This window comes from Actinia tenebrosa, unplaced genomic scaffold (assembly GCF_029948245.1).
Source record: "Actinia tenebrosa isolate PJP-AT-01 unplaced genomic scaffold, QUT_ActTen_1.0 PGA_scaffold1__47_contigs__length_23844297, whole genome shotgun sequence".
NCBI lineage: Eukaryota > Metazoa > Cnidaria > Anthozoa > Actiniaria > Actiniidae > Actinia > Actinia tenebrosa.
In genome coordinates, this window is record NW_028292578.1 from 1,164,491 (window position 1) to 1,180,420 (window position 15,930).

The 15,930-nt window shown below is 38.5% G+C and overlaps 3 protein-coding genes and 1 long non-coding RNA gene across 4 annotated transcripts in view; 3 read left to right on the forward strand and 1 right to left on the reverse strand.

Annotated features, from left to right (window-relative positions):
• Positions 1–986, forward strand: part of LOC148909661 (uncharacterized) — a 3,367-nt gene extending 2,381 nt beyond the window's left edge. The window contains exon 3 of the mRNA XM_089033421.1: positions 819–986. Within this exon, the coding sequence (XP_088889547.1) occupies positions 819–986 (168 nt within the window). The remainder of the gene's footprint in view (positions 1–818) is intronic.
• Positions 987–1,180: 194 nt separating this feature from the next.
• LOC148909662 (uncharacterized) lies at positions 1,181–2,809 on the forward strand. Its single transcript, XR_016120154.1, has 3 exons — positions 1,181–1,305; positions 1,590–1,715; positions 2,783–2,809. It is a non-coding gene; the product is annotated as an uncharacterized LOC148909662 (long non-coding RNA).
• Positions 2,810–6,042: 3,233 nt separating this feature from the next.
• On the forward strand, positions 6,043–10,674 carry LOC148909663 (uncharacterized). Its single transcript, XM_089033422.1, has 9 exons — positions 6,043–6,151; positions 6,404–6,474; positions 7,014–7,156; positions 7,444–7,566; positions 8,435–8,455; positions 8,927–9,014; positions 9,757–9,852; positions 9,932–10,040; positions 10,654–10,674. The coding sequence occupies exons 1-9, from the start codon at positions 6,137–6,139 to the stop codon at positions 10,672–10,674; spliced, it is 687 nt and encodes a 228-aa protein (XP_088889548.1). The 5' UTR covers positions 6,043–6,136.
• Positions 10,675–12,527: 1,853 nt separating this feature from the next.
• Positions 12,528–15,614, reverse strand: LOC148909664 (serine hydrolase BPHL-like). The gene is given in 5 exon segments (XM_089033423.1): positions 12,528–13,107; positions 13,692–13,760; positions 13,763–13,888; positions 15,066–15,088; positions 15,210–15,614. Coding segments are annotated over 5 exon segments (921 nt in total). The 5' UTR covers positions 15,605–15,614; the 3' UTR covers positions 12,528–12,799.
• Positions 15,615–15,930: the final 316 nt, after the last annotated feature.

The following is a 15,930-nucleotide window of genomic DNA, read 5'->3' on the forward strand; positions in this document are numbered from 1 at the left end:
GAAAACTATTCTAGAAATTGATAGCCGTCTGGACTCACTAGTGGAATCCTGGTTGTTGTGATTTCCCGCTCAAGGCACCACTAAAGAGTTTACGAGTAGCATTATGGTTACTCAGTTCCCACTAGGTTTCTAATATGTAGTGAGTACCGTGAAGCCGTTGGACTCATGTCGACCGTGGAGAATTAAAAGCTAGATTCCTCTCAAGGAAGAAGTTAGACCACAGAGCATGACCATGGCGTTACGTGAAAGGAAAGAAAAAGAATTATCCTATCAGGGTGCGTTGGGGTGGAAAGGGGGAGGGGGGGATTCTATCTATCTATATCGGACCCCTTGCAATGAGGTCCGGGAGGAATTGTTATGGGGGGGAGCAATACAATGGATTCTTTTTGCATAAGAAAAGACGACCTACTATTTTTGTCACACCAAAACAATTCCTCTAGGAAATCAATGCAAGGAGGTCTATAGGATAGTTATATTAAAGAACGTAGTAACACCTAACCCACAAAAATATAATACCATAGCTCATAAAACCGTGGTCTATTTTTGCAGATGTGGACGGAGTTGTGGTAATAAAGCTAAACATCGGCAACGATTGTAAGGCTAAACTCAGACTGAACAAATACTCTTGGAGGCTAAATTGTATTGTAAGAAAGGCTATGAGGGGAAAATCCTAAGCACGGCTGCACAGGTAGTTAGACCCCGGTAGATTCTGACATCCTTTGTCTGCCCATGCACAAATAGTCCTTTGCCCATCGGGTAACTGGAATACCGCTGTGTTTGTGACTGAAGTGACTCATTTGCCTTTTACACTTACTTAGCTTGGCTTTAGGCAAATCATTTGCAAAAGAGTAGAGAATATCATAGAGAAAAGAAGGAGAGCGTCTCCCTTGTGTGGCTGCAGGGTGGTGGTAGTAAAGGACAAGGCATCACCTCTACCGTGGGCACCACAGTGCAAATCTTTAAAAGCACTTTCTCAGGCGCTATAGAGTTTATATCTGTGAATAGACACGAGACAGCAGGTCCTTTTTGTTTATCCCACCATTTAATATAATCTGGGGGAAAATAGGAATTCTAAGTAGTTGTAGTACTAGGTCAATCAGCAATCTATTGTGATCAGCAGTCACAAGAGCCAAGCAGTCATGAAACTCATTCTTTGAGGCTTTTTTTTTCCTATCAGACATCGACGAATGCTTGCAAGATGGAAGATGTAACCACAAATGTCAGAATACGGATGGATCTTTCAACTGCACGTGTTATGATGGATACAACTTAACGAGACAAGCCCTGGCTTCTATGATTGTGTTGGTACGTACACGAGTCGAGTTCTTGTATACTGTATCTTGAAAATCCAGCAGGTAGCTGCGAGCTGCACGGTGAAATTTAATTTTTACAGTGACTAACAATTACAGTTTAATTTTCTTGTGCGCTGATTGGTTAGTTTTTATCATCAATAAGAGGACAGACAGATAAAGCTGACGTCAACAAGCCGTTGAAATTTCGCAGAATATTGAAAATCTCAGTAACAGGACTCGAGTTGTTATATTTTTTGTGTAGTATTAACTTATTTTCTTTCCTTCTTAATGGTTTAGATATCGACGAATGCGAGTATCCAATCAATAACGATTGCGAACAGATCTGTCAAAATATACCGTCTTCCTACGTATGTTCGTGTAAAGAGGGTTACAAACTAGATTCAAACAACAAGACTTGTTCCGGTAAGACACTGACGGAAAAACCGTCGTATTTCTATGAAAGGACAGAGGGAAGAAATGAAGATAAATGAAAGGAAGGAAGGATAGACTGATGGATAGATGGATGACATGGTGTGTTGTGTGGTACGGTGTAGTAAGGTAGTAATAGATATATGGGATGGTGTGGAGTTTAGTGGTGTGGTATGCTACGAGTATTGGATGGATGGGATGGGATGGGATGGGATGGGGTGGTGAAGTGTGGTAAAGTGTAGTAAGGTGGTTATGGATATATAGGATGGTTTTGAATTTAGTGTTGTAAAATGCTAAGGTTATTGGATGGATGGGATCGGATGGGATCGGATGGGATGGGATAAAAAAAAAAAGACTTTATTTAACGAGGGTGACATACATTACTGGTGACCCAGTAGTTTCCATTATGGCCCGCCTACGATTAATAAACTGAAATGAACGCTTAAACGTGGTGTGGTGTGGTGTGGTGTGGTGTGGTGTGGTGTGGTGTGGTGTGGTGTGGTGTGGTGTGGTGTGGAATTGGTAAATGGATGCCAATCGTTCTTGAAAAAGGAAGTCGAGTTCACACCTTTCGAGAAAATATGAATTAGTCATCACACTTCAAAAATGGGTGTTTTTGGCCAAAAAGCATGGACTGTAGCCCATGGTTTTTGATCGCTTTTGGGTCATTTTCACACCTTTCGAGAAAAGATGAATTATTCATCACACTTCAAAAATGGATGGGATCGGATGGGATCGGATGGGATGGGATAAAAAAAAAAGACTTTATTTAACGAGGGTGACATACATTACTGGTGACCCAGTAGTTTCCATTATGGCCCTCCTACGATTAATAAACTGAAATGAAAGATTAAAAGTGGTGTGGTGTGGTGTGGTGTGGTGTGGTGTGGTGTGGTGTGGTGTGGTGTGGTGTGTTGGTGTGGTTGTGTGGTGTGGTGTGGTGTGGTGTGGAATTGGTAAATGGATGCACAATCGTTCTTGAAAAGGAAGTCGAGAAAAGTTTTTGGTCTTTTCACGTTTATTTCTTAACAGAAAATTACCGAATATTTCATTTAATTTAGCAAAACAGAAGTGTAATGGTTTAGGATTGTGAACATGAGTGTGTCGTCATAAATGGCACAAATGAGTGTAAATGTTCAAAGGATACAAACTTGCGGCCGACAACAAGAAATGCCAAGGTTAGTAATTCGAGGATTATACTATAGAATATACCAAATAATCAGGAGAATCCAGGGTTTATTCCATCATGCAATGCGATGCGAGCGAGTGAGAAATAACTGATTTTCCATTTAAACAGCTTGAAATTGAAAAATTTATTGTTCTTAAGTAGAATGTTTGTCACCATTTAGCGATATTTGTTTCACAAATTCTTCAAAAAATGTTATAAAGATATTCTTCAAAATACTGGAGTACCTTTGAAGTGCTTTTAGGTTTAGTACAGATCCTATAAATGACTACTTTTATTTGCCAAATCAGTCGAACATGTCTTCATTAAACGCTAAAGCAACACCTTAGTATCAGTAGTAGTAGCAGAAGTATCAATAAAAAAAGATCCACATAAACCGGTTGAAACCGGTTGAAACCGGTTGAAACCGAACTGAGAAAACTATAACTCGCAAAGGCACTTGGGATAGTCCAAGATCCTTCTCTGCCGAATATTTCGCGTTGTCACTTGAAGCTTAAAATCCACCTTATCGAATGAGCTTAATTTAAGTCAACTGTTTGATTTAAACACTGTTAACATGTGTCATCAACTTTTAAAACGTTAACCAATCACAATGTTGAATGAAAACTGTAGCCTGTCAGAAGAAAGAGGGATCAGGAGAATACTAGACTACTAGTAACTCAGCCAATCAGAGCTCAGTAGTTGTGAAAGACCATTACTAATGTTGGTTATATTTCTACGCCAAGATATCGACGAGTGTTCGACCAACAATGGTGGATGTGCCCATAATTGTAATAATGCACCAGGAAACTACAACTGTTCCTGTGAACCTGGCTTCAAGTTGATGTCCAACAAGAGAGACTGCGAAGGTAACGATTGATGGATTGCAAGCATTCCCAAGACAGTCAAAAGACAAAAGCATGGCGGCCATTGAGGTGCCGTTAACAATGGATGATAATGAGAAATCTTTTGTTAAATGGTACCAACATGGCCGCGATGACGTAACGTGCAATAGAAGCGTTTCGCTGAAAAGTCTAGTCATACAGACCCCTTGTATTGAGTCCGAGAAGAATTGTTCTGGGGAACAAAACAATGGATTGTTTTTTGCATAGAAAAGACAGACTAACAATTCCTCTAGGAAATCAATGCAAGGGGTCTATAGCTTTGATATGGGAACATCTGGTCACATAATACAATCAAACTAAGAAAACCGTTAACACCTAAGATATGTCTGGAATGTTAAACATCCTGTCCTGACCAATCACATGCGACAGTTAGTTAGAAATCAATTCATTCAATCACATGCGATTGGTCAGAACACGTTTAACATTCCAGACATATTGTAGGTGTTCACGGTTGACCGTAAGTGGCCAACCTCTATTTAACGGCCATTTTAAGATCGATTGTAGTAATAGTACCAGCATCGATGACTATATGCTATTGAACCAAAAGTAATGTCTTTAACATTTTTTTTGAAATCAGATATCGATGAATGCAAGACCGCGAACGGCGGCTGTCTGCATATGTGCACCAATACTGCTGGTAGTCGAAATTGTTCTTGTAAACGTGGTTATAAACTGGATGATGACAAGATGACGTGCAAAGGTACGTGTTCCAGTGTGGCTTCACACATTCATTGCGCAACTAGATGCCACTCTCGACGTCAGAGCCACTGCTGCTCTTACTGCGCATGCTCCACAAAATGCCATTTCTTCGAGCAAATGCAGTAAGATTGACAAGTCTCTAGGGTCACGACTAGACATAACATACAGTTACTCGGCAAGCAACATAAACCTCCAAGTAGTTATAACTGATACAACTTAGCCAAGCCTTGTCTTAAGTTAAAACGGCACCAATGAGATCTTATCAGGTATTTTAAACGTATTAAACAAAAATAATTACGGTAAAAAAAAAATAAAAATAAAATAAAATAAAAAAGCTGGTAAGAGCATGTTAAAAACAGCAAGACTGTCAAGTTTGAAAGAATAAATTAAACGTTCTTCTATCCTGTTTTCCCCCCAGCCATACCAAACTTTTTTGGCTGGCTTTTTACCAAACTTTCTGACGTAGGATTGAGTTGAAATTCACACTAGACATTAGTCTCAGATTGGAGTTTATGATGCCTATGATGATACATTTCCGTGGAATTGATGTTTCTATGGCAACAATAAATGAGAAACATTGAAATCAGTTGAACTTGAATTGTACGTGATCCCGATGACACCAGCGGGTATGAAAACATCAACAAATTCTGTATGTTCGATTTTCAGTAAAAAGTGTGAATTTGGTATCAAAAAACCCGTGCTTGAGGCCAAAAATGCCTTAACGCATTGTCTTATATGAAATGTCAACTTTAGGTATGGTAATTTTTCTTCTGTCCTGCGGAGGTTTTGCAATAACATAATAATATTATTATTATTTTCCGCAGTTCACAAGCATGGATTAATAGAACAAATTCCTAATTTTCCCCCCATACTCCTTTGCAGATACCGACGAGTGTAAAGAGGGATTCAAATGTCCCCGCAAAGACCAGATATGCAAAAACAAGAAGGGCGGTTACAAATGTCGATGTCCACCGAGGAAATTTTCTGATGGAACGTTTGAATGCAAAAGTAGGTGGTGGTGGTGTCTATACTGCTAGATTAGATTTGGTTCGGGTAGAGACGTGTTTCAAACGTGAACACTCGGGCTTCTTGTAAACTGTCCGAATCAGAAATTTGCAGGGTGGGGTGCTTTTGTTGCCAGGCTCAAATATTGGCTGTCTACTTGGGCCTCATTTAACGAATGAATAATGTAATATGGGTAGAGAGAAACCGCGTTTACTCGGGCATCTATCGTCGCATCAGATATTTACATGGCGGACCTCGTTTAACGAAGAAACGAATATTCCCGATGTACACCTACTTGTAAGAACGTTGTCGTACGAAAATAGAACATTAGTGATTTATTGGGATAGGGAATTATATCAAAAAACAAAAGAAGATCACTGAAGCTGAACTTTTTCTTTTGTCTTTTAATGTATTCCTTTCTCACTAAATTGCAAATTTTCTATTCTTGTATGACAACCTTCTTGCAAGTAGGTGTAATGTCTAGTGCGAATATCTTAAAAATGAGTTCCTTTTCTTTCGCATGCAGAGAGTAAGCGGTTTAACTCAAGATACGTCTTTTAAGGTACTCGAACTCCCCCGAGTTCAAATGGAGAAGCGGATTGAATGACGAATTCTCTGATGACTACATAAGCACCGTAAACATGATTATTGTTAACGTAGTTTAAAAAACACACACTGAAATCATTAGCAAAATATGATACTCACTTATCAGCATTATAAAACCAGTTCCGAATAAATGCGGAATAACGATAGGGGTCTTATGACACTCCTGAGGCACTCCCTTGAATCTGCCGATACGTTCCGGATCAGTTATCAACCTGAATAAAAATAAATAAATAAATAATACAACTGAAAGCAAATATTGATATTTTTTTCCTTGAATCATTCATTCTGGCCTTCCTTTTCAGCTCAACGCGTTCTTCAAGACGAAATCCCGATTTAGACTATTTTATTTTGGATGTAGCGTAACTGGTTTACAGTAAGTGTAACGCCCTTGACATTAAGGCCTAGGGCAAACGTCGAACTTTCCATAAACCGCACTTAATTACATCAAAGAATGTCGCCTCATTATCACCTGATATCCATTGTTTTTAATGAGTTCGGTGCATGGAAAGTTCGACGTTTGCCCTAGGCCTAAGGGACTTTGATATAAAGGGACTTTGAGCAACTTATATTCATGAGATGCATGTGACGTCATTGATGCCATTTTGGTTGACTTTGACAAAAGATTTGGTCTTGGCGTCTCTTGTCATGTCAACCAACATGGCCGGCCGGGGCACCTCTTTTATCCTTTTATTCTCATAGAAAGAGACTCGCATCCCAAGAAACCCAAATCAATTTCTAAAACTATAAGTCCCTTTCGCAGTTACCTTTCAAGATGGCGCAGGGAACTGTGAAGGGGAGTATTATATTACTTGACCCTTAAAAGGGGAAAAAGCACTTTTTGTTTTCACAAAATAAACCTTTCAAGATAAACGTAACTAGCATGGTATTAATTTTTGGCTGATTTCTCTACAGAGATGGAAGTATAATTGCCAATGCTTCGTTGAACTTCGATCCCAACTCCAATGTTACGAGTACAGGTCTTAATCAGGATATCAGTGGTGTTAATGGAGTGATGGGAGCCTTAAGCTTCGATCCTCAATCTAGTTCTGTATCAGGTATGGATGAATGTAAAATAAACTTGGTACCAATAATATACGTTTCAGAGAAAATGAATGGGGAGATGGAAGGGTAATAGCAGAAGAAACGAAAAATAAATGTAAGAGAATGGAAAGTGGGAGGGAAAATATATGAAGGAAAACGAAAAGCGGTGAAGTGGGTGGGAAAAAAGTCGGTTAAGAGGGAAAATAAATATGTGATAAAAAACAGAGGGAAGGTAGAGGCAATTTAAGAAAAGTATAAAGAATATTAGAAAATATCATTCTTCTTGATTTATTTGCTCTAGATGTGAACGAATGTAACGACCCAGATGCAAATGACTGCCACAGTGATGCTACATGCACGAATACAGATGGTAGTTTCTCATGCAGCTGTAATGATGGATACTCGGGCGATGGTGTAAACTGTGGTAAGTAGATTGATTTAAATTGGTCCTTGAAACAAAGTTGCATAACTAGTACCTGACAGTCCAAGTAAAATAACTCTAAAAGCATGTCCTTTGTCAAATCTGGGTTATCTGAGTATTGACAACCTATTTGATAAATTCACAAAGCAAGGCTTCTTCTTTGCAAGAGAAATAATTTGATTCACAGATCACTTGTGTATCTGAGAATTTGGGGGGGGGGGGGGGGTTGGAATTTATTTGGGGGGGGGGATGGAATTTATTTGGGGGGGGGGGAATTCACGAAGCAAGGCATATAGCTGATTCTACTTCGCAAGAGAATTACTTTGATTCACAGATCACTGGTGTATACGACTATATTGGGAATCTTACGAAGCAAGGCATATAGTTAATTCTACTTTGCATGGCCAGCAGGTTGCTTCGTAGCCTGCATGCAGCCTAAATTTGAATTTAAACTTAAAATTCGTCTGCTACCCAGGGTAGTTAAGTCCGTTTCAAGCTATCGACATAAGCAATATAAGCTTAAGCATATGCTTCTTCAGTTCGGAAATTTTCCCATTCATTTCTCCAGGGGCGGATCCAGGGGAGGGGTGCAGGGGGTGCGCACCCCTCCCTGGTTCGACTTTGTGCCCCAACTTCGAAGATAACCAATACTGCTTTTTACCTTTGATTCTAATGGGTGCACCCATCCCTGGGTTAAATCTGTGCCCAGCACCGCTCCCTGAACAAAATCCTGGATACACCCCTGTTCACAAGGAATTGTTCCATTAAAACGTCAATTTCCCAGCATGCTGTCACTAAGCATGTGATCTTCCTTCCCTTTTCGTTCTTTTTCAATTATTGACTAATTCACTTTCATTCTTGTCTCCTTTAGCCAAGATCAAGGAAGACTCGAGTAAGTGTTAAAACAGACTTCCGTTTGGGGTATGGGGGAAAGGAGGTGCACTTTATAAACAACTCCTCACTGCTTATTCCTAATGCTCAAGAGCTGAGGGATGTTTCACAAAGATCAAGTCTTAAATTTTCGGATCGACAGAACAAAGCCAACTGTTTTAATTTAGAACCAATTACGAAATAAATTTTGGATTGCAGATTGCATGTCTTGGATTGCAGATTGCATATCTTGGATTGCAGATTGCATATCTTGGATTGCAGATTGCATGTCTTGGATTGCAGATTGCATGTCTTGGATTGCAGATTGCATGTCTTGGATTGCAGATTACATGTCTTGGATTGCAGATTGTACATCTTGGATTCCAGATTGCATATCTTGGATTCCAGATTGCATGTCTTGGATCCCGTAACAAGTCATAATTGAATTCTGAATTCTATACAAGATACTCATCTGTTTGTTTCCATTTTTTAGACAAAACCGCTTTGATTGTTGGCATATGTATTGGTGTATCTTTACTCATCATCATCATTATTGTCCTCATCCTTTGCTGTTACAAGAGGTCAGACAACCTTTACAGTTTCTTATTTAGACCTTCATGACATTTTTCTATCTTTTGATCTTTATGGATATTTTTTCTTCTGTTTAATGAAAACTCTATAGTTATACACTAGGGGTGGAGGAGGACACTGTTGGGTGGTGCTGAAGTCAAGAGGGTCTGAATCATCATTTTAGGAATTAGTATACCAAAAGAGAAGGAGTAAGGGGTACTGTGCATCTACTGTATGTACACTTAAAAACAAAATGAGACATAAAGAAGATCTGACCATCAGCCTATAATAAGTCATTATTTTAGGGCTTAGTATACCACAAGAGAAGGAGTAAGGGGTACTGTGCATCTACTGTATGTACACTTAAAACAAAATGAGACATAAAGAAGATCTGACCATCAGCCTATAATAAGTCATTATTTTAGGGCTTAGTATACCACAAGAGAAGGAGTAAGGGGTACTGTGCATCTACTGTATGTACACTTAAAACAAAATGAGACCTAAAGAAGATCTGACCATCAGCCTATAATGAGTCATCATTTTAGGGTTTAGTATACCACAAGAGAGGAGTAAGGGGTACTGTGCATCTACTCTATGTACACAAAATGAGACCTAAAGAAGATCTGACCATCAGCTTATGATTAGTCATCATTTTAGGGTTTAGTATACCACAAGGTGCAGGAGTAAGGGGGGCTTTACACCTAAGTACACTTCAAAACAAAATGAGACTGACATAATTTCTTTCCCATACAGACAACAAAAGGGAGATCTTCGTGTCAATGAAGAAGATTATGGCCATGGGATGAGGCCAGTGCAAATGAAGAATGACCCAACCCATGGCAAAAAGTGGTGAAGTTTACTATGGTAATGATAACAAAGGACGGCGAGGAAGTGATGATTCATTTGAAGGACAGTATGATGTTGCTAGGCCGGGAGCATCTACTTACTATGACAATCCTGTCGATGATTCAGTTGAAGAACAGTATGATGTTGCTAGGGCACAATCTAATTACTATGACAACATTGCCATGAAAAAGGTAATCCATCAAGAACTATTTTTATGTAAGATCAAACATTCAAAAAAGTGCACAATATCTAGGCATTGCCATATATTTTAAGATGGGCTTCCTTCAAACATAAATCATGCAATCATGCATAGAGAAATGGGAATTGATTTAATCATTGCGTAGTTCCAGAAATCATCCATACCCACCCCACAGAGGAATTTGGAATTTCCGAAGAGTAGGGGGGTCAGAGAAAGAACAAAAATTACAGAGTTTGTATGGAAGAAAATTGGAATTTCTGGGGGTATGGGGGTGTCTTAAAAAATTCCTCCGTGAGGGGGTATGGATAATTTTTGGAACTACACATTAGTTTGTTGACTGTTGACTAATTGACTGTTGACTGGTCTGATTGCTTGTTTGTTTATCGATTCATTTATTGAGACTGGTTGGTAGATTCATTGATCGGTTGATTGAATGTTCAATTCATTGATTAATTGTTTAATTGATTGGGTAGATAATTGGTCGATCAGTTTATTATTTAGTCCATCAATTATGTCATCGAACATGCAAGGAGTGATTACTCAGTCTCATTACTCACCTTTTAATAGAGTGACTAATTACTTGATTGATTTTTAATCTGTTTCAGGATAAAGAATCACCAATGTAAGCATCACCTGAACATTACCATACATGCAACGTACTTACTTGCGCATGCACTATGCACATTAATCAATATAACCAAGTAAATGGCACGAGGAAAGCAACAAGTTGAAGTTGGAGAAAGAAACATAATTTTCCATTAAGGATGCACTATCTTACACTGTTATGTCGTTATAGCACATATAAAACAATAAAAAGGTTAAGCCTTGCCATATTCAATATATCCAGTAGAAAGGGATGAGAATTTGAATGAAACGTTCAAAGTTGAAATAGTTGTTGTGTTCAATTTAAAGAGACTTTGATCGGGCTTGAGTTGATATGCATTTTGGCTGAATAAGCATTATAAAAATGCTTTACCATAGCAAATCATAATGATGCTCATTAAAATTCATAAATAGTCATTGTATTAATCTATCAGTTTTCTCTGTAATCACAGAGTGGGACAACCATGTGTTCATGGTATAAAATTGGGAATAGTTGGTGCAAAATAAGGGAGCATGTATTCAAATCTTTAAAACATTTCCTGCTTCCCCTCATATGAGGCACACTTCCTTTGATTTTTCTCCACCTAAACCCTGACTGGTGCCCCCCCCCCCCCCCCCCCCCCCATTCGCAATACTCTTATTTATTTTTTGCTTAGATAACTGCACGTCTCTTTTTCCTGGGTTAAACCTAGATACTCTCCATATTTGCAACCAACCTCCCTTGGTCTAAAATAATCATGATGATAGAGTACATACAATATAACCGTGAAACTTTAGTAATACTAAATAGCACAATTTCATGCAAATTCCATTGTTTTTCTATTGTTTAATTAGCACTATTTTGTACTATTTAGTAATTAGAGATTCACGGATTAATTGCTTGCACTCTGCTGTAAATTCATGACATTTTGTACTTTTTTGATAATTTTTTAAATCACAATAAATTGTTAAACAATACAATTTTTGTTAAAAAAATAAACACTTTTAAAGAGTTGAAGATGCTAAACTTGTGCTCATGTTAATTGTGAACTTTAGGCAGGGGGCTGATTTTACATAAAATGTTAAACATTGAGTAACATTTTATGCATTAGGCATCATACATTGGTATAATGTAAACCCTGTAATGACCCTATGGATCTGTGCCAATGGCCTAATTGGAATATAATGTAATAGGAACACTGATTCAGGCTGATGTATGAAGAACATTAGATAAAAGTAAAGGTAAAAGTTAAATTTGACTGGCATGTACATGTATTGTAGGGCCATGCAGGGTCATTTTGCTGGCATGTGTTGTAGGAGAAATGCAGGATCATTTTACTGGCATGTGTTGTAGGGCCATCCAGGGTCATTTTACTGGCATGTGTTGTAGGGCCATTCAGGGTCATTTTACAGGCATGTGTTGTAGGGCAATGCAGGGTCATTCTACTGGCATGTGTCTTAGGGCAATGCTGGGTCATTTTACTGGCATGTGTTGTAGGGACATGTAGGGTCATTTTACTGGCATGTGTTGTAGGGCCATCCAGGGTCATTTTACTGGCATGTTTTGTAGGCCCATGAAGGGGTCATTTTACTGGCATGTGTTGTAGGGCCATCCAGGGTCATTTTACAGGCATGTGTTGTAGGGCAATGCAGGATCATTTTACTGGCATGTGTCTTAGGGCAATGCTGGGTCATTTTACTGGCATGTGTTGTAGGGACATGTAGGGTCATTTTACTGGCATGTGTTGTAAAGACATTGTTTGTACAATTTTGGAAGAAAAATAGTGAAAATCAAGTTCTGTACAAAAAAATCATAAAACTGAAACTAAGGAAGAAACATGGGGGATATTACCTGTTATTCTGGAAAATAACAAAACAAAAAATATAGAGTCGGTAGTTGAGAATAAAAGGTTTTTAGATTAACTAACAGCTACAGTATGCTAACCATATCAAGAAAAATACTACAACATTGTAGAAAGATTTGGACAATTCACCATTTTCCATGCATTGGTTCACTGGTCAAACACAAAGCATTCACTAGAGTTGGCAAGGTTCAAATTTGAATAATGTATTGAAACTACCTTGACACCTCACTTGAGTGATTTGTGTTTGACCAGTGAACCAATGCATGGAAAATGGAGGATTACACTGCAAAAATCAAATGGAATTTTATTTCTCTGCCTTCTCCTTTAAAAACTTTGTCACTATAGAATTAAACTCATTGGCATATCGTAAATGCAGGTTATGTCGGCCTTCAGGCATCAGGTACAACGTAGAGTCTGTGATATTTTTATGAAGGTACTCTGGATGGAAGTCTGGAACCAAGGGGTCTTTCTGCCCATGGATGATCAAGGTGGGACATTTTATCTTGGGTAGATACTCTCGACAAATGTTGCCATCATTTTGCTTGGAAAACCTATCAAATGCATCTATCCAGCCACCCCACATGGACTTTAAGCCTTGCTGTCCGTACATTGCTTTAAAAAGGAATTTCAAATTTGTGATCTTTATATTACAGCTGTTATTATTTTATAAAAATCAAAAAAAATTATTTCGTTAACTCTTCTGTTAAGCACTGCTATTAACTGGCAATATTTAAACAATTTATAAGTTTTTTTGTGTGCAGTTTACAAGGGCAGATCCAGGTATCTGAGAAAGGAGGGGCCACGGCCCCTATCACCTCCACCCCTAATCCATCCTTGTTCTACACAATACTAAAGGTGGATCAGACCTCAGACTGTGATAATGAATTTATTCAAATGACACCCATCATGTTGAATAAATATCCATTATAAACGGGGGGCCTTGAACTCAGAACCTCTCTCTGGGTCCCACCAACATCTGTATACAGTATATCACTGCCCTATGCTGTACTGTGCTACTCATACATTGAATACCTATCAAAATTGTCAGAAACAAAATTGACACATTTTGATGCAAAGCTGGCTGGTTTTACCAAATGAGGCATTCACAAAAGTACAGTGCGCAAAATACAATTAATATGGTTATACTTTCGCACCTTTCGCTATAAGTCTATCTAAAAAGTCTAGATTGTAGTTACCTTCAAGAGGGGCTTTCATCTTCGGATGCCATGTATCTGTATCTCTTAATTTCTCGTATGTTTCCATTTCTCATTGGTCACAAATGAGTTGGAACCCCAGATAACCATCTTGTCAATGGCTCTTGGGTTACTTGCTGCAAGGATCATAGCCGTTATACCCCCATCACTCCAACCAAGGAGAGAGTATTTCTTGAAACCTGTGCATAAATAGTAAAAAATAATTATCAGAAAGACAAATGCTCTTAACGTAAGCAGACAAAGTGGGAATGTAAAAAAATGACACAATTTTTGAGGGTTTTTTGCAAATGCATTACTAGCTAAAATGAACTGACTTTTGAACATCCAGTTTTATAAACATGAATTAATAATTCTCCCAAAGAATTTACTGAAGACCAAAAGATCGAAAAATAAATCCTACTCCCATTTAAGTAATTTATTTTCTATTTATTTATAAGTTGAATAAATCAGTCTAGTGTGCTTGATCCCATTATCCCAGTGGAATAGAACGTTAATGAATATCCCATTTCTTGGGATTTCTACCATTGTTTTAGTTGACCCCTCCTAGATCTTCCTTACTTTCACTTTACATGACCCCTCACTCTTGACCCTTGACCCAAGACTTCTGTCTTCTTTACTGTGCATGCTCAACAAAATGCCAGAGACTCTGTGAAACCTTAGAATTTCTAAAGCTGTGATTGGTTATCTATTTCTCACTATATAATAAGCCTGAAGCGAAATGACATTCTACCCCCATCTCTAGACCATAATAGTTTTTAAAATTCTTTCATAATTAAATTTTGATTCCTTAGAGAATACAGGAACAATAGTCATAATTAAAGAACAAAAGCAATGTGAAAAGGATATGGTCTAGAGACGGGGGTAAAACATCATCTCGCATCAGGCTTATTATCCATTGAAAAAACTGCTCTATGTAGCAAAAATGCATAAAAGCCCTTGCGAATTATACCAATTGCCTTGAGAGCCAATAAAATGGGAATGCAGCTGTAAAATAATATTTTTGGAGTGAAATAAAAACCTGTTGATTAGGGGGTGGGTGCCCTAGCTATAATTCAAATTCTAGTATGAACATTCAGTGGCAGGTCCAGGAATTTCAAAAGGCGGGGGGAGACAATTAAAGGTCTTATCAAGGATTGCAAGGAAAAGAGGGTGGCTTACTGAGGATAATACTGAGAAATTTAAGCGAAAGGAGAATTGCTAGCCACTCCTTTCACCACCCCTGGCATTACATATCTTGTAGCTAGACTTCTGGCCTGCGCACGCTAAGGTTTCCAGAGTTTTTTTGGCATTTTGTCGAGCAGCAAGAGTGACAGGGCTGTAAGATAACCCCCTAGCTTTCATCCTATTTATTCCTACCCCTGGCTGTCCGGTGAGCAGGGCTAAAAATAAATGAATAATTACGACACCAGTTTGTAAAATAATATATAAAAACCTGATTAAATATTAGCTATTCATAAGGTTTTTTCACACACACAATTTTTTACAGTTAAAAATCTTCACCTAGTTTTTCGCATCAGTTCTGAACCATCCAAAGCATCCCGAACGAAGAAATCACTGGGAAAATCTCGAACAGGAGGAATTGACTTCCCATAGCCTCGCGGATCAAAGGCTACTACAGTAAATTCATTACTAAGTCCTTTTAACTGTGGACCAAAGTCGCTCTGTGTTGTCCCAAGAGCACCTGGTAGACAGAGAACAACTTGTTCTTGACTACCTTCTTGCTCGTAACTCAAGTCTACGCCATTGACGTTAATTTTCGACGACACAGAGCTACAAAAATAAGCCTTGGCAATCTTCAGGTAGATATATAAGTGTGCTGTGGGTTTGAGGAGGTTTCTTGGCTTCTGGGATCTAAGAATCCTCGAAGAAGTGAAGATTGAACGACCAACTAACATTTTGAGCACGTTTGCTTGTAATGGACCACAGGAAGCCCAAACGTCTGGAATGCGAAAGTCATCGAAAGTATTGGAATGGACTAAGGGAATCCAGGATGAAGGAGTGGTCGTTTCAGTGGATTTTTTCTTGGATAAGTCACATATCACACTCACTCGCTGACTTGCATATCAAGCCCTTAACTTGTGAAGGCATTTAACCCGTGAAATAAAAAATTTTAGTCAACGTGTAATAGTCAAAGAGACACAAGATGGAAAATGGAATTAGGGTCCACTGATGTGTATTACCAAGAGAAAATGAACTAAGAGAAGGAATCCCCGCGCCCCAT